General features: G+C 42.5%; 1 protein-coding gene across 1 annotated transcript in view; it reads left to right on the forward strand.

The window, feature by feature from the left end:
• The first annotated feature begins 1,614 nt into the window (after window positions 1-1,614).
• myo10 (myosin X) overlaps window positions 1,615-15,636 on the forward strand; it is a 457,994-nt gene continuing 443,972 nt past the window's right edge. The window contains exon 1 of the mRNA XM_059653796.1: window positions 1,615-1,999. Within this exon, the coding sequence (XP_059509779.1) occupies window positions 1,979-1,999 (21 nt within the window). The 5' untranslated portion in view covers window positions 1,615-1,978. The remainder of the gene's footprint in view (window positions 2,000-15,636) is intronic.

Below are 15,636 nucleotides of genomic sequence, written 5' to 3' on the forward strand. Positions count from 1 at the left end.
TGTCATTTGTTTCTTTGTTAAATTAGTCAATCAATTAAAAGAGAATCTAACTCTAGAATGAACAGTCCAAATATCAGCAGAGTCTTGGAAATTGTTCAAGGAGTATTATACTGTAAAAATTGTATTTAATTCAGAACATTTTACAGAATGTTATCTTCAGTAAACAGTGAAGCATTTGATGATAGGAGATATACCTCCCATCTGAAAAATTTACCATATGTGACAATATTAATGCCAAATCCTAAGCAATCTAATGATTCCAAACCCCACATCAATGATGATAAAACTTTATAGCTTTATTTCAACAATGCATTCCTTGTAGGAAAATAGGTCACATCTTGAAGATGTGCTTCAGCCTAAAGGACACACACCCAGAATCAAACTAAATAATTTTCAAACTGACTTGTATATTCATGTCTTAGGACAGAATCTTGAGGAATATGTCAATACTGAATAGGACGTATTTTGCATGTGAGGAATAACTACCCTTCCCTAGGAGAACTCAAGTTACCTGTTGTGGATTTGACAGAAATTATTTATGTAATTAGTTATCTAAGCAAATTTAAGTTGGGCAAAGGGTCTGGGTAAGGAAGAATGGCTACTGTTGGAGAGAAACTACCTGAACAACACCGTTAATAGATTTTAGAAATGTAGGCACAGACATAGGCCATTCAGCCAATTAAATCTGCCTCAGCATTAAATATAATCACGGCTGATTAAACATTTCATTGTCTTTTGTCCACCCATCACTGTAATACCAAAAGTTAAATTAATTTAATGATGAATTAAATCATCAATGGCTGCCTTTGTCAAGATGAGTGTTTCAAAATATGGAAAATGGTCCTCATTTTTCAGGACCTTGTTGTAATTTCAGTTCATTGGGAAAGATATTGTGCCATGGGAACTGATTTGGGGTGGTACGGTGGCTCAGTGGTTAGCACTGGTGCCTCACAGTGCCAAGAATCTGGGTTTGATTCCACCCGTCTATGTGGAGTTTGCACAGTCTCGTGGGTTTGCTGTGGTTTCCTCCCACAGTTCAAAGATGTTCAGGCTGGGTGGATTGGCCATGCTAAATTGCCTGTAGTGTTCAGGGATGTGTAGATGAGTTGGGTTATAGTGGGATGGGTCTGGGTGTGATGGTCTGAGGTTTGGTGTGGACTTGTTGGGCTGAAGGGCCCAGGGATTCTATGAAATCTATGAAGGTGACCTTAGAATCCCACAATAACCTGTATTTAATAATTTGGAAAAGTATCAGGATTTGGTGAACAACCATTGTAAATTTTCAATAGCTCTAATCTGGAATAACCCTAATCTTCCACTGACTGTAGTATGGAAGGTGTTGAGTTTTAAGTTGGACATTTTAAACTGAAGATATTAGCTGTACCTCTTCTTACTGTTGAATCTTAAACTTATATTGTACAGCAGAATTTGCAACAACTGGCAAAATGCTGAAGTTTAAATAAGCCAGTTTGGAGGAACGGTAATGTGGTTTATATTTCAATCTTTGAAGTGACGAGGATTTCAATCTCCTTATATGGTTTAGTGGCGGAGTCTGGGCCAAAGTAACAGGGTGGAGCTTTATTAGTCATTGGGGAGTGTGATCCTGTTGGATCAGGTCGGGTGAAGAATTTCACCGAACAAAAATAACGCGCGTGCGTCGGATGAAGTAGATGAGTTTTAATAAAAGTCGCTTGTTTTAATTCTACAGGACTTTGAGCTAATATGCATTTGTTAATTTTAAGAAATCAGTAGTTTACGTAAACAGCAATGAGCGAATGCTTGTTTCACAATCTCCTCGATTTAAGAAAACACCAAAACAAAGGATTTTGATATGTTACCCTGAAGACGGGCGGTAACGTGGAGTAGCCCTGAAACTCGAGAAGTACCTCCTTTATTTGTTGCGCACATCGTTAATCCATGGTTAGCCTGTGTTTCTTTTATGTCCGCAGTAAACTTTTGCACACTGAATAATTAAACAATGGACAACCACTTTACTGAGGTAAGTGTACTTCTATTAATTTTTAAAAAAAGTTTGTGTAGTTTAAGGATTGTTTAATTTGTGTGTTGTCATGCGATTTGAAGCGGATGGTGAGTCGAAACCGTGGAATACGAAAGAATGATTGTTTTTGAAGTCAACCAGGATATGGCTAGATGCCTGGCTCCTCGCTCAGAGGTCTGTCATTTCCTTTCGAAAGCTACAGGCTTTCTACGAGAGACGCAATACTTTTTGGTGCTATAACAGTGCGTGGGAAAGGGCTACTACAATGAAATGTTTGGATAAATATCTGCAAATCTAGTTAAACCTTACTTCTAATTTTGTTTAGCCGATTTAGTTTGAGGACTAAGGTTATATCACAAGGACAGATTTGTTGTGCCTTCGCTTTAGGGGATAACACAGGCTGCATGATTGATTTCAGGTCACAATGTGTTTTAATCCACTTGTAATTTTGTGGAAAAAATATAAAAAATGGCTGCAGTTCTGTTTACAATCTAATTTCCCTATAATTTTTTTAAAGTGTGGTCTCCTTTCGTTCAGCGGGAATAGTTTGGTTTGTACTAATATGCGGAAATCACATGATGAGTGAAAATGACTAGGGAAGAAGATTTTTTTTAATTTGGAGAGTTTACTGTGGCCTTTGGTCTGTCGAAAAATATTGCAAAATATTCAGATAGTGCAAAAACTGAGGAAGGGTCACTGGATTAGAAACGTTAACTCTGTTTTTTCCTTCACAGATGCTGCCAGACCTGCTGAGTTTTTCCAGCAACTTTGTTGTTTTTGTGGGTGCAATAACTCATTGCATCTGTAGAGTTACAAGTAATTTCAATGTTAAGGTAATCACGCTGACAACTAAGTTAACAAAGTGTGAAGCTGGATGAACACAGCAGGCCAAGCAGCATCTCAGGAGCACAAAAGCTGACGTTTTGGGCCTGGACCGTTCATGTGATTCACATGGTGCATATGGTAAAGTGTTAATCATTTTTTTGCATTAAAAATGATCCAATTATTTTGACTTTTAATGAAAAATTTAAATCTTAAATTTAACAAATTGTTATTTGAATACACTTTTAAAAATTATGCTGATCCATAGCTTACCCACTTAAAATGCATTTAGAAAGCATTTCCTAGGTATGCTTTTCCTAGTGTCAGTGAATAATTTCAATCATCAAACAATATATTAACTTTTTGTGATTAACAGTCAAGCCATCTCCACCACCACCACCAAAAAGCTGAATTGAGGTAATTCACTGTTCTTCTGTATGAGATACCTAGGGCAGTCTGGTGGCTCAGTGATGAGCACTCTTACCTTTCAAGCCCAGTTACCTTGGTTCAACTCCAGCCTTTGCACATTCTCCCTGTGTCTGCGTGGATTTCCTCTGGTGCTCTGGTTTTCTCCTGCAGTCTAAAGATGGTGCAGGTTAGGTGGATTGGCTATGTTAAATTGCCCATAGTGTCTAGGGTTGGACTTCTGGGATAGGATAGAGGCTTGGTGTGGACTCAATGGGTCAAATGGCCTGCTTCCACACTGTTGGCATTCTATGTTTCTGTGTGTATACGTGTAAAAATTCAAAGGCAAGTCCATACACAGTTGGACTTATGTAGGAAAAGTGAAGTGGTAATATGACTTCATTTTGTATCCCTGTTCTACACAGTTTTCTTTTTCTCCTCCTCGGGATATCATGGTGTATGAACTGAAAATAATTTATACGCCTATTTAATTTTTGTTTGTAAAGAATTCATCTTTTGGAGTACTTGTTAGACAGTAAAGCACAACTATAATAGGGCGCCCAGAACTGGACGCAGTATTCCAAGTGCGGTCTAACCAAAGTTTTATAGAGCTGCAACAAGATCTCACGACTCTTAAACTCAATCCCCCTGTTAATGAAAGCCAAAACACCATATGCTTTCTTAACAATCCTGTCCACTTGGGTGGCCATTTTAAGGGATCTATGTATCTGCACACCAAGATCCCTCTGTTGATGTTGAGGTTGATGAGGGTCGAGCTGTGGATGTGGTGTATATGGACTTCAGTAAGGCATTTGATAAGGTTCCCCATGGAAGGCTCATTCAGAAGGTCAGGAGGAATGGGATACAGGGGAACTTAGCTGCTTGGATACAGAATTGGCTGGCCAACAGAAGACAGCGAGTGGTAGTAGAAGGAAAATATTCTGCCTGGAAGTCAGTGGTGAGTGGGGTTCCACAGGGCTCTGTCCTTGGGCCTCTACTGTTTGTAATTTTTATTAATGACTTGGACGAGGGAATTGAAGGATGGGTCAGCAAGTTTGCAGACGACACAAAGGTCGGAGGTGTCGTTGACAGTGTAGAGGGCTGTTGTAGGCTGCAGCGGGACATTGACAGGATGCAGAGATGGGCTGAGAGGTGGCAGATGGAGTTCAACCTGGATAAATGCGAGGTGATGCATTTTGGAAGGTCGAATTTGAAAGCTGAGTACAGGATTAAGGATAGGATTCTTGGCAGCGTGGAGGAACAGAGGGATCTTGGTGTGCAGATACATAGATCCCTTAAAATGGCCACCCAAGTGGACAGGGTTGTTAAGAAAGCATATGGTGTTTTGGCTTTCATTAACAGGGGGATTGAGTTTAAGAGTCGTGAGATCTTGTTGCAGCTCTATAAAACTTTGGTTAGACCGCACTTGGAATACTGCGTCCAGTTCTGGGCGCCCTATTATAGGAAAGATGTGGATGCTTTGGAGAGGGTTCAGAGGAGGTTTACCAGGATGTTGCCTGGACTGGAGGGCTTATCTTATGAAGAGAGGTTGACTGAGCTCGGTCTCTTTTCATTGGAGAAAAGGAGGAGGAGAGGGGACCTAATTGAGGTATACAAGATAATGAGAGGCATAGATAGAGTTGATAGCCAGAGACTATTTCCCAGGGCAGAAATGGCTAGCACGAGGGGTCATAGTTTTAAGCTGGTTGGTGGAAAGTATAGAGGGGATGTCAGAGGCAGGTTCTTTACGCAGAGAGTTGTGAGAGCATGGAATGCGTTGCCAGCAGCAGTTGTGGAAGCAAGGTCATTGGGGTCATTTAAGAGACTGCTGGACATGCATATGGTCACAGAAATTTGAGGGTGCATCCATGAGGATCAATGGTCGGCACAACATTGTGGGCTGAAGGGCCTGTTCTGTGCTGTACTGTTCTATGTTCTATGTTCTAACTGTCAAAGATGGGAGTGTATGAATTTATGAGGCTGTCGTTCTTCATCAACACCACCTCCACACACACGCACACATCTCTCCTTAGAGTTCCCAACACTGAGACAGACAGCTGAACCTTTTTACCTCTGTATTTGAAACACAGGAAAATTAAAACCTTCAAAGACCCTCAAAATTGACCCCAGTGGTTCCTAGTCAGACTTTTTAATAATTGCAGAAATTCCAGACCGTGGCTTGTACCTTAAACAAAAGACTTGGCAATTTACTAATAATGCAGTGACTTTTTAGTGGAGCACAGTTACACAGCAAAATAATCTATGTAAGCAAAGGTGTGTGTTATAAGCCCAAAAGCCTTTTGATTTCAGTACTATTCTCTCAAAAGATAAACACAGTAAAGGGATAAATTTAAAAAAAGGTCAGATTGCAAAAATGGTTTTCATGATGAATTGTTCCAGAGGCACAGATTTTTTTCTTTTTTTCTGAAGACATCAGACAGAGTTACCTGATACAGTTCACACAAAGGTTACAATACTAATAGCTATAACTTAGAATACTTTAAGCTTTCTATTTTCTGAACTTCCAAAATGTGTTTTGGGGAGGTGAGTCAGGGAGCTTTCAGGTCTTCACGCTATACCACCTACAGCTAGATACGTTTTTCAAAAAACACATTTCAAACACTAGCTCTGACTCTGGCCCCTCCCTGACATATTGATCATCTACGAATTTCTAATTGCTAAGGTCATTTTTCAGACCTGCTGTGACCAATTTCCAGGTACTGACCTTGTTAAGAGTTAACTTCTGCCTGTTCAAACATTATGCTCTTCCTTGGTGATTAAGCATCTGTAGAAACATTTTGGTTAGGAACCAATCTGCAATTAACCTCAAACAAACAAAATGAAACCGGATCAAAAAAGTTTGTTTGATCCGCTTTGTAGCACGTAGGACAGTACAGTACATTACAGGCCCTTCGGCTCACAATGCCATGTCAACCTACTTTCCTACTAAGATCAATGTACCTATATTTTAGAACCTAGAACATAGAACACAGAACAGGCCCTTCAGCCCACAATGTTGTGCCGACCATTGATCCTCATGTATGCACCCTCAAATTTCTGTGACCATATACATGTCCAGCAGTCTCTCAAATGACCCCAATGACCTTGCTTCCACAACTGCTGCTGGCAACGCATTCCATGCTCTCACAACTCTCTGCGTAAAGAACCTGCCTCTGACATCCCCTCTATACTTTCCACCAACCAGCTTAAAACTATGACCCCTCGTGCTAGCCATTTCTGCCCTGGGAAATAGTCTCTGGCTATCAACTCTATCTATGCCTCTCATTATCTTGTATACCTCAATTAGGTCTCCTCTCCTCCTTTTCTCCAATGAAAAGAGACCGAGCTCAGTCAACCTCTCTTCATAAGATAAGCCCTCCAGTCCAGGCAGCATCCTGGTAAACCTCCTCTGAACCCTCTCCAAAGCATCCACATCTTTCCTATAATAGGGCGCCCAGAACTGGACGCAGTATTCCAAGTGCGGTCTAACCAAAGTTTTATAGAGCTGCAACAAGATCTCACGACTCTTAAACTCAATCCCCCTGTTAATGAAAGCCAAAACACCGTATGCTTTCTTAACAACCCTGTCCACTTGGGTGGCCATTTTAAGGGATCTATGTATCTGCACACCAAGATCCCTCTGTTCCTCCACGCTGCCAAGAATCCTATCCTTCATCCTGTACTCAGCTTTCAAATTCGACCTTCCAAAATGCATCACCTCGCATTTATCCAGGTTGAACTCCATCTGCCACCTCTCAGCCCATCTCTGCATCCTGTCAATGTCCCGCTGCAGCCTACAACAGCCCTCTACACTGTCAACGACACCTCCGACCTTTGTGTCGTCTGCAAACTTGCTGACCCATCCTTCAATTCCCTCGTCCAAGTCATTAATAAAAATTACAAACAGTAGAGGCCCAAGGACAGAGCCCTGTGGAACTCCACTCACCACTGACTTCCAGGCAGAATATTTTCCTTCTACTACCACTCGCTGTCTTCTGTTGGCCAGCCAATTCTGTATCCAAGCAGCTAAGTTCCCCTGTATCCCATTCCTCCTGACCTTCTGAATGAGCCTACCATGGGGAACCTTATCAAATGCCTTACTGAAGTCCATATACACCACATCCACAGCTCGACCCTCATCAACTTTTCTAGTCACATCCTCAAAAAACTCGATAAGGTTTGTAAGGCATGACCTACCCCTCACAAAGGCATCCATGTGCCTATCCAAGAGTTCCTCAAATGTCCCTAAAGTATCTGACTCCACCACCTCTGCTGGGAGCGCATTCTGTGCACTCACCACACTCTCTGTGTAAAGAACCTACCTCTGACCTCCAGTCACCTTAAAATTATGCCCCCTCATAAGTCATTTCTGCCCTGCGAACAAGTCTCTTGGATATTCATGCTGTCTCTGCCTCTCATGACCTTGTACACCTCTATCAAGTCTCATCCTTCTTCATACGAATGAAAAAAGCCCGAGCTCCCTCAACCTTTCCTCATAAGACCTGCCCTCCAGTCCAGTAGGCATCCTGGTAAATCTCCTCTGCACCCTTCCTATAATGAGGTGACCAGAACTGAATACAATATTCCAAGTGTGGTCTAATCAAGATTTTATAGAGCTGCAGCATAACCTCATGGCTGTTAAACTCAATTCCACTGCCAATGAAACCCAACACACCATACACCTTTTCTACCACCCTATTAACTTGGGTAGCAACTTTGAGGGGTCTATGGACATGGATCCCGAGATCCCTGTGTTCCTCCACACTAGCAAGAATCCTTCCTTTAACTCTGTATTCTGCATTCAAATTTGACCTTACATAAATGAATCCCTTCACACTTTTCTGGATTGAATTCCATCTGCCACTTCTTTGCCTAGCTCTGCATTGTGTCAGTGTCCCGTTGCAACCTACAACAGCTCTTCACATTATCCATAACTCCGTCAACCTTTGTGTCACTAGCAAACATACTAAGCCACCCTTCCACTTCCTCATCCAAGTCGTTTATAAAGATCAGAAAGAGCAGAGGTCCCTGCAGATCACCACTGGTCACCGAGCACCAGGCTGTAAAATTTCCATCTACTACCATCTGTCTTTTCTTGGACGGCCAGTTTTGTATCCAGACAGCCAAATTTCCCTGAATCCCATACCTTCTTACTTTCTGTATGAGCCTATCATGTGGAACATTATTGACTGCATTGTTAAAATCCATATACACCACATCCATTGCTCGACCTTCATCAATGTGGTTTGTCACATCCTCAAAGAATTCAGTAAGGGCTTGTGAGGCATGACCTGTTCCTCACAAAGCCATGTGGACTATTTCTAATCAAACTGTGCTTTTCCAAATAATCATGAATACTGTATCGCAGAATCCCCTCCAGTAATTTGCCCACCCCAGAAGTAAGACTGACTGGTCTGTAATTCCCAGGATTATACCAATTCCCTTTCTTGAACAATTGAGTAATATTTTCCACCCTCTAATCATCTGATACTGTTCCAGTAGACAGTGAGGATGCAAAGATCATCACCAAAGGGGCAGCAATCTCTTCCCTTGCATCCCGTAGCAACCCTGGGTATATCCCATCTGGCCAAGGGCCTTATCTATGCGAATGTTTTTCAAAATTTCTTTCTACCATCAATCTGTTCGAGGTTGGTTGTTACAAGCCAAACAAGCTGTTGCAGACAAAAAGAAGCCTTTGCTCATAATTTCCTGTTCACAGCTCCAAACCAAAATTGATAAAAGGTTAAAAATGATGAAAAGAAGAGTTATAACATGCCTCATCCCTCAAAATATGAAACAACCTTTTTATTTAAAGAGCACATGCACATGAGGATGGGCACATTAGAAATGTGGAGCTTATTCAAGGAAAAGCTCCTGTGTGTCCTAGATAAGTATGTACCTGTCAGGCAGGGAGGAAGCTGTAGAGTGCGGGAGCTGTGGTTTATGAAGGAGGTGGAATCTCTGGTCAAGAGGAAGAAGACGGCTTATGTTAGGATGAGATGTGAAGGCTCAGTTAGGGCGCTTGAGGGCTACGAGGTAGCCAGGAAAGACCTAAAGAGAGAGCTCAGAAGAGCCAGGAGGAGTCATGAGAACTTGTTGGCGGATAGGATCAGGGTAAACCCTAAGGCTTTCTATAGGTATTTCAGGAATAAAAGAATGACAAAAGTAAGATTAGGGCCAGTCAAGAATAGTAGTGGTAAGTTGTGTGTGGAGTCAGAGGAGATGGGGGAAGCACTAAATGAATATTTTTCAACAGTATTCACTCTAGATAACGACAATGTTGTCGAGGAGAATACTGAGATACAGGCTACTAGACTAGGTGGGATTGAGGTTCGCAAGGAAGAGGTATTAGAAATACTACAGAGGGTGAAGATAGATAAGTCCCTGGGCCCGATGGGATTTATCCTAGGATCCTCTGGGAAGCTAGGGAGGAGATTGCCGAGCCTTTGGCATTGTCTACAGGAATAGTGCCAGACGACTGGAGGATAGCAAATGTGGTTCTCCCCTTCAAGAAGGGGAGTAGAGACAACCCTGGTAATTATCGACCAGTGAGCCTTACTTCAGTTGTTGGTAAAGTGTTGGAAAAGGTTATAAGGGATAGGATTTATAATCATCTAGAAAAGAATAATCTGATTCGGGATAGTCAGCACGGTTTTGTGAAGGGAAGGTCGTGCCTCACAAACCTTTATTGAGTTCTTTGAGAAGGTGACCAAACGGGTAGATGAGAGTAAACCGGTTGATGTGTTGTATATGGATTTCAGCAAGGCGTTTGATAAGATTCCCCACAGTAGGCTATTGTACAAAATGCGGAGGAATGGAATTATGGGAGATATAGCAGTTTGGATCAGAAATTGGCTTGCTGAAAGAAGACAGAGGGTGGTGGTTGATGGGAAATGTTCATCCTGGAGACCAGTTACTTGTGGTGTACCTCAATGGTCGGTGTTGGGTCATTTTATAAATGCCCTGAATGAGGGCGTAGAAGGATGGGTTAGTAAACTTGCAGATTACACTAAGGTTCGTGGAGTTATGGATAGTGATGAAGGATGCTGTAGGTTGCAGAGAGACATAGATAAGCTTCAGAGCTGGGTTGAGAGGTGGCAAGTGGAGTTTAATGCAGACAAGTGTGAGGTGATGCACTTTGGTCGGAGTAACCGGAAGGCAAAGTACAGGGCTAATGGTAAGATTCTTGGTAGTGTAGATGAGCAGAGAGATCTCGGTGTCCATGTACACAGATCCTTGAAAGTTGCCACCCAGGTTGACAGGGCTGTTTAAGAAGGCATGTACAGTGTTTTAGCTTTTATTATTAGAGGGATCGAGTTCCGGAACCAAGAGGTTATGGTGAAGCTGTACAAAACTCTGGTACGGCCGCACTTGGAGTATTGTGTACAGTTCTGGTCACCGTATTATAAGAAGGATGTGGAGGCTTTGGAAAGGGTGCAGAGGAGATTTACTAGGATGTTGCCTGTTAATGGAGGGAAGGTCCTACGAGGAAAGGCTGAGGGACTTGAGGCTGTTTTCGTTAGAGAGAAGAAGGTTGAGAGGTGACTTAAATTGAAACATAGGAAATAACCAGAGGGTTAGGTAGGGTGGATAGGGAGAGCCTTTTTCCTAGGATGGTGACGGCGAGCACAAGGGGGCATAGCTTTAAATTGAGGGGTGAAAGATATTAGTCAGATGTCAGAGATGGTTTCTTTACTCAGAGTAGTAAGGGAATGGAACGCTTTGCTTGCAACGGTAGTAGATTTGCCAACTTTAAGTACATTTAAGTCGTCATTGGACAAGCATATGGATGTACATGGAATAGTGTAGGTTAGATGGGCTTCAGATCGGTATGACAGTTCGGCACAACATAGAGGGCCGAAGGGCCTGTACTGTGCTGTAATGTTGTATGTTCTATGTTCTAGCTGTTTCATGTCAAGGCTAGAAGTGCTTAAACAATGAGCAAAACTCAACACACTCGGCCATTCATTCTTCTTCCCAGCAGATTCTTAGTAACTATTTAACTTTCTTGGTTATGCTGTCAAATCTACAACTATTTACATTCAGGATAAGGCATCAGCAATTACATTTTCTTTCCTGGAAATATGAACCATTTTTGTTAAATGACTGCAGGTCCAAACTACAACTGAACAACCTTGGAGTCTTATTTTTAAATTTATCAATTAAAGTTTGATGGATAATGATTGGCAGAAACCATGGTTTCATTGTTTCCATGTTGAACATAAAATCTTAGTGTTGAAATGGTGCTAACAGCATTGCTGCCATATTCTGTGGAAGAATAGATTTGCTGATGGTTGTTAAAATTTCTTTGATAAATAAGCCATGGGCTTCTCCATTCTAGCCTTCTCATCCTGTAAAAGATCAGCTTGAATTTCCAAATTGCTCACATTTATTACTAATTTAAATTACTTGTCAAAGTTATATGGAGTAAATACAGGTTCATTAATTAAAATGGCTGCCTTTTAAAGGTTGCCTATCATTTCTCTTGACTATATCATCGCTATCTGTTTTCTTAGCAAATTAGTCAAAGATATTTTACTGTGCTAAAATTAAATACAAACTTTTGATAAAATCCACATGTCCTCAAGAACCTCATGATTTCTCATTTTGTTATGTGGTGGGAAAGTAAGTTAAAGCTTTTACTTCACCTGGACTGGGCAACAGCTGTTCTTGTCCAAACATGTCTTATGTACGTTACCTTGACTCAAGCAAATTGACTTTTTGCTCGATTTAACACCAACCTGGCTGATTGTAATTGTGTAAACAAGTTTTCTAACTTTTCTATTTGCTCTTTACATATAGTACTATGTACTACAATGTCATTCAAGTAAACAAAACAAGTCAGCAATGTCCCTATTCATTGATCATTAGCCACATTTCAAGGTGTTCTCAAATCCAAATGGCGTAAGCTGACATCGAACCAATGTATTAGGTGTGAAAAATACAGAAATTTCCTCAGCCGTCATCAACTGTACTTGCCAATATCATTTCAATAAATATGTTTTATTTAAGAATGATGCACTACCAGCCCTATCATTTCAATCCGTTAGCCCAGAATGGGTATAAATCCACTTTTGTCACCGGATTCACTTTTCCCATGGTCTACATACAGTCTAATTTGAACTATTTGGTTTAAGGAACCAATATGACAGGAGAACTCTAAATACTCTGGCTTGGTTTGATCATTAATCCTCTGATATATTGAATTTCCTTGGTCACTTCTGCCTGTATTTTTGGATTTATCCTTTTGTCAAGATCCTTCATGGCAGATATGTGACTTCACCTTTGTACCTGGTATAACGGGTGAGCTGGCAAGATGAATATAGAACTGGCTTAGCCATGAGAGGCAGAGGGTAGTGGTGGAAGATGCTTTTCAGAATGGATATTGTGACTAGTGGTGTTCCACACGGATCAGTGCTGTGACCTCTGCTGTTCATGATCTACAAAAATGGGTTGGAGGAAAAAGTAGCTGGTCGAAAGAGTAAGTTTGGGAATGATACAAAGATTGGAGTTGTGGATAGTGAGGATGATTGTCAGAGGATACAGCGGGATATAGATCAGTTGGAGGCATGTGCAGATGGAGTTTAGTCTGGACAAATAGAGCTGATGCATTTTGGAAGGTCAAGTGCAGGTGGAAATTGTACAGTGAATGGCAGAACATAGGAGTATTGATATGTGGAGGAATCTGATTGTGCAGGTCCACAGATCACTGAAGATGGCAGTGGAAATAGTTAAGGTAGTAAAAAAAAGCTTATAGCATGCTTGCCTACATTGGAAGGGGCATTGAGCATAAGGATAGACAAGTTTTATGTTGTGGCTTTATAGCACTTGGAATATTCCGTACAGCTCTGGTCACTACACTGCTAGAGGGATGTGGATTCTTTGGAGAGGGTACAGAAAAGGTTTAGTAGGATGTTGCCTGAAATGGGGGATCTTAGCTATGAAGACAGTTTGGATAGACTTGGAGATAGCAAGAACTGCAGATACTGGAATCAGATAAATGTAGAGCTGGAGGAACATAACAAGCCAGGCAGCATCAGAGGAGGAGAAAAGTTAACGTTTCTTTTTCAGAAATGTGGAGGGCGAAGGGAAGATCAGCAATAAATAGAGGAGGGGTGGGGCTGGGGAAAGTAGGTGGGATGGTGAGGGCAGGTAAGGAGTGGTGGGGATTGGCCAGTGAGGTGGGAGAGAAGATGGACAGGTTGTGTCAGGTCAAGGAGACGAGCATGAGGGGGAGGGTTGGTCATGGGATGAGGTCAGTGGTGGGGAGATTTTGAAACTGGCAAAATCCACATTTAGGCCATTGGGCTGTTGGCTCCTGAGGCGGAATACAAAGTGCTGCTCGCCCAGTTTCCTGGTGGTGTCATTTTGACACTGGAGGAGGCCCAGGATGGACATGTCACCCAGGGAGACATGGGCAGCGTGATGGCTCAGTGGTTAGCACTGCTGCCTCACAGCACCAGGGACTTGGGTTCAATCCCCACCTCGGGTGACTGTGATCTGTGGAGTTTGCACATTCTCCCAGTGTCTGTATGGTTTTCCTCTCACAATCCAAAGATGTGCTGCGTAGGTGGATTGGCCATGCTAAATTGCACAGAGTGTGCAGGAATGTGTAGATTTGTGTGGGTTAAAGGGGTAGGGGGATGGGTCTGGGTGAGATGCTCTTCGCAGGTTCAGTGTGGACTTGTTGGCCTGTTTCCATGCTGTAGGGATTCTAAATGAAATGATGGGAGTGGGAGGGGGAGTTGAAATGGTTTGCGACTGGAAGGTGCTGTCGGTTATCATGAAGAGACCACAGGTGCTCTACAGAGCTTCTGAGCCTCTGCTCAGTCTCACCGATGTAAAGGAGGCACATTGGGAGCCGCGGATGCAACAGACAAATGATGGATGTGCAGGTGAACCTCCCGTCTAATGTGGAAGGTTTGTTTGATGCCTTGAATGGAGGTGAGGGGGTATGTGTAGAGGCAGGTGTAGCACTTTTTTGCGATTGCAGAGAAAGTTGCTGGGGATGTTGGGGCTAGTGGGGAGTGTGGAGCAGATGAGGGAGTTGTGGAGAGAGCAGTCCCTATGAAAGGCAGATAGAGGCGAGGAGGGAAATGTATCTTTAGTTGTGGGGTCATATTGTCCGTGATGGAGAATGATAGGTTGGATACAGAAGGTAATAGGGTGATATGTGAGGACGAGGGCAATTCTGCTTTTGTTTTTGTTGGGGGGGAGGGGATGTTGGGGAAATGCAAGAGATGTGGCTGAGAGCATTTTCGATCACCTAAGGAGCAATGTTGTGGCTTATTAAATAAGAGGACATCTGGGATTTTTGGGAATGGAACACCCCATCTTGGCATCAGACGCGGCAGTGGAATTGGGAGTAGGGGATGTCATTCTTGGAGGAAGGTGGGAGAGAGGAGGTGTAGTCTAGGTAGCTGCGGGAATTGGTGGGCTTGAAATAGATGTTGGTTTTGAGGTGGTCATCAGAGATGGAGAAGGAAGGAGAGGGGAGGTATCAGAGATGGTCCAGGTGAACTTGAGGTTGGGGTGAAAATTATTGAAGTTGATGAACTGTTCAAGCTCCTTGTGGGAGCACTTGTTAGTGCCGATACAGTCATCGAAGAGGTGGGCATAGTTTGGGCCCATGTGCCCATGGCCACCCCCTTAGTCTGTAGGAAGTGGGCGGAGTTAAAGGAGAAGTTGTTAAGGGTAAGGACAAGTTCGGTTAAGTGGACGAGCGTGTCGACGGAGAGGGCCTGTTTGGACCTGTGGGAGAGGAAGAAACTTTTCGGCCATTCACGTGGGGAATGCAAGTGTACAGGGATTGGGTTTGTTTTTACTGGAACGTAGGAGGTTGAAGGGCGAACTGATGAAAGCTTTTATAAGATTGTGAATGGCATGGATAAAGTGCAAAGTATGAGGCTTTTTCCAAGGGTGGAGGGTTCGATTACTAGGGAGCACAGGTTCAAGGTGTGGGGGAGGGGTAGATGCTGTTGAAAAGAGATGTGCAAGGCAAACCCTTCACACAATGGGTGGTGAATGCCTAGAACGTGTTGCCACAGGTGGTGTTGGAAACGGACACAGTGGCAGCATTCAAGAAACACCTCGATGAATACAGGACTAGGAAGGAAATAGAGGGATGCGGATCCTGTGAGTGAAGACAGTTTTAGTATGGAAGGGCAAAAGGCTTCAGTGCAGGCTGAGAGGGCTGAAGGTCCTGTTCCTGTTCTATATTGTTCTTTGTTATTTAACTAGTGTGGGTTTTGCCTTACCAGGTCTGAATTAGCAATTTCTGCTCCATGTTTAGTTAATGTAGTAGAACCAAGTGTATCTTTGCAAACTTTAGTATTTTCTGAGGAATATTTACCTCTTGTGTTACTGTTCTCCAGATACAAAATTTTGTTGAAATTCTAATAATTCTGTTT

The sequence above is a fragment of the Stegostoma tigrinum genome, chromosome 2, assembly GCF_030684315.1.
Source record: "Stegostoma tigrinum isolate sSteTig4 chromosome 2, sSteTig4.hap1, whole genome shotgun sequence".
Classification (NCBI taxonomy): Eukaryota; Metazoa; Chordata; class Chondrichthyes; order Orectolobiformes; family Stegostomatidae; genus Stegostoma; species Stegostoma tigrinum.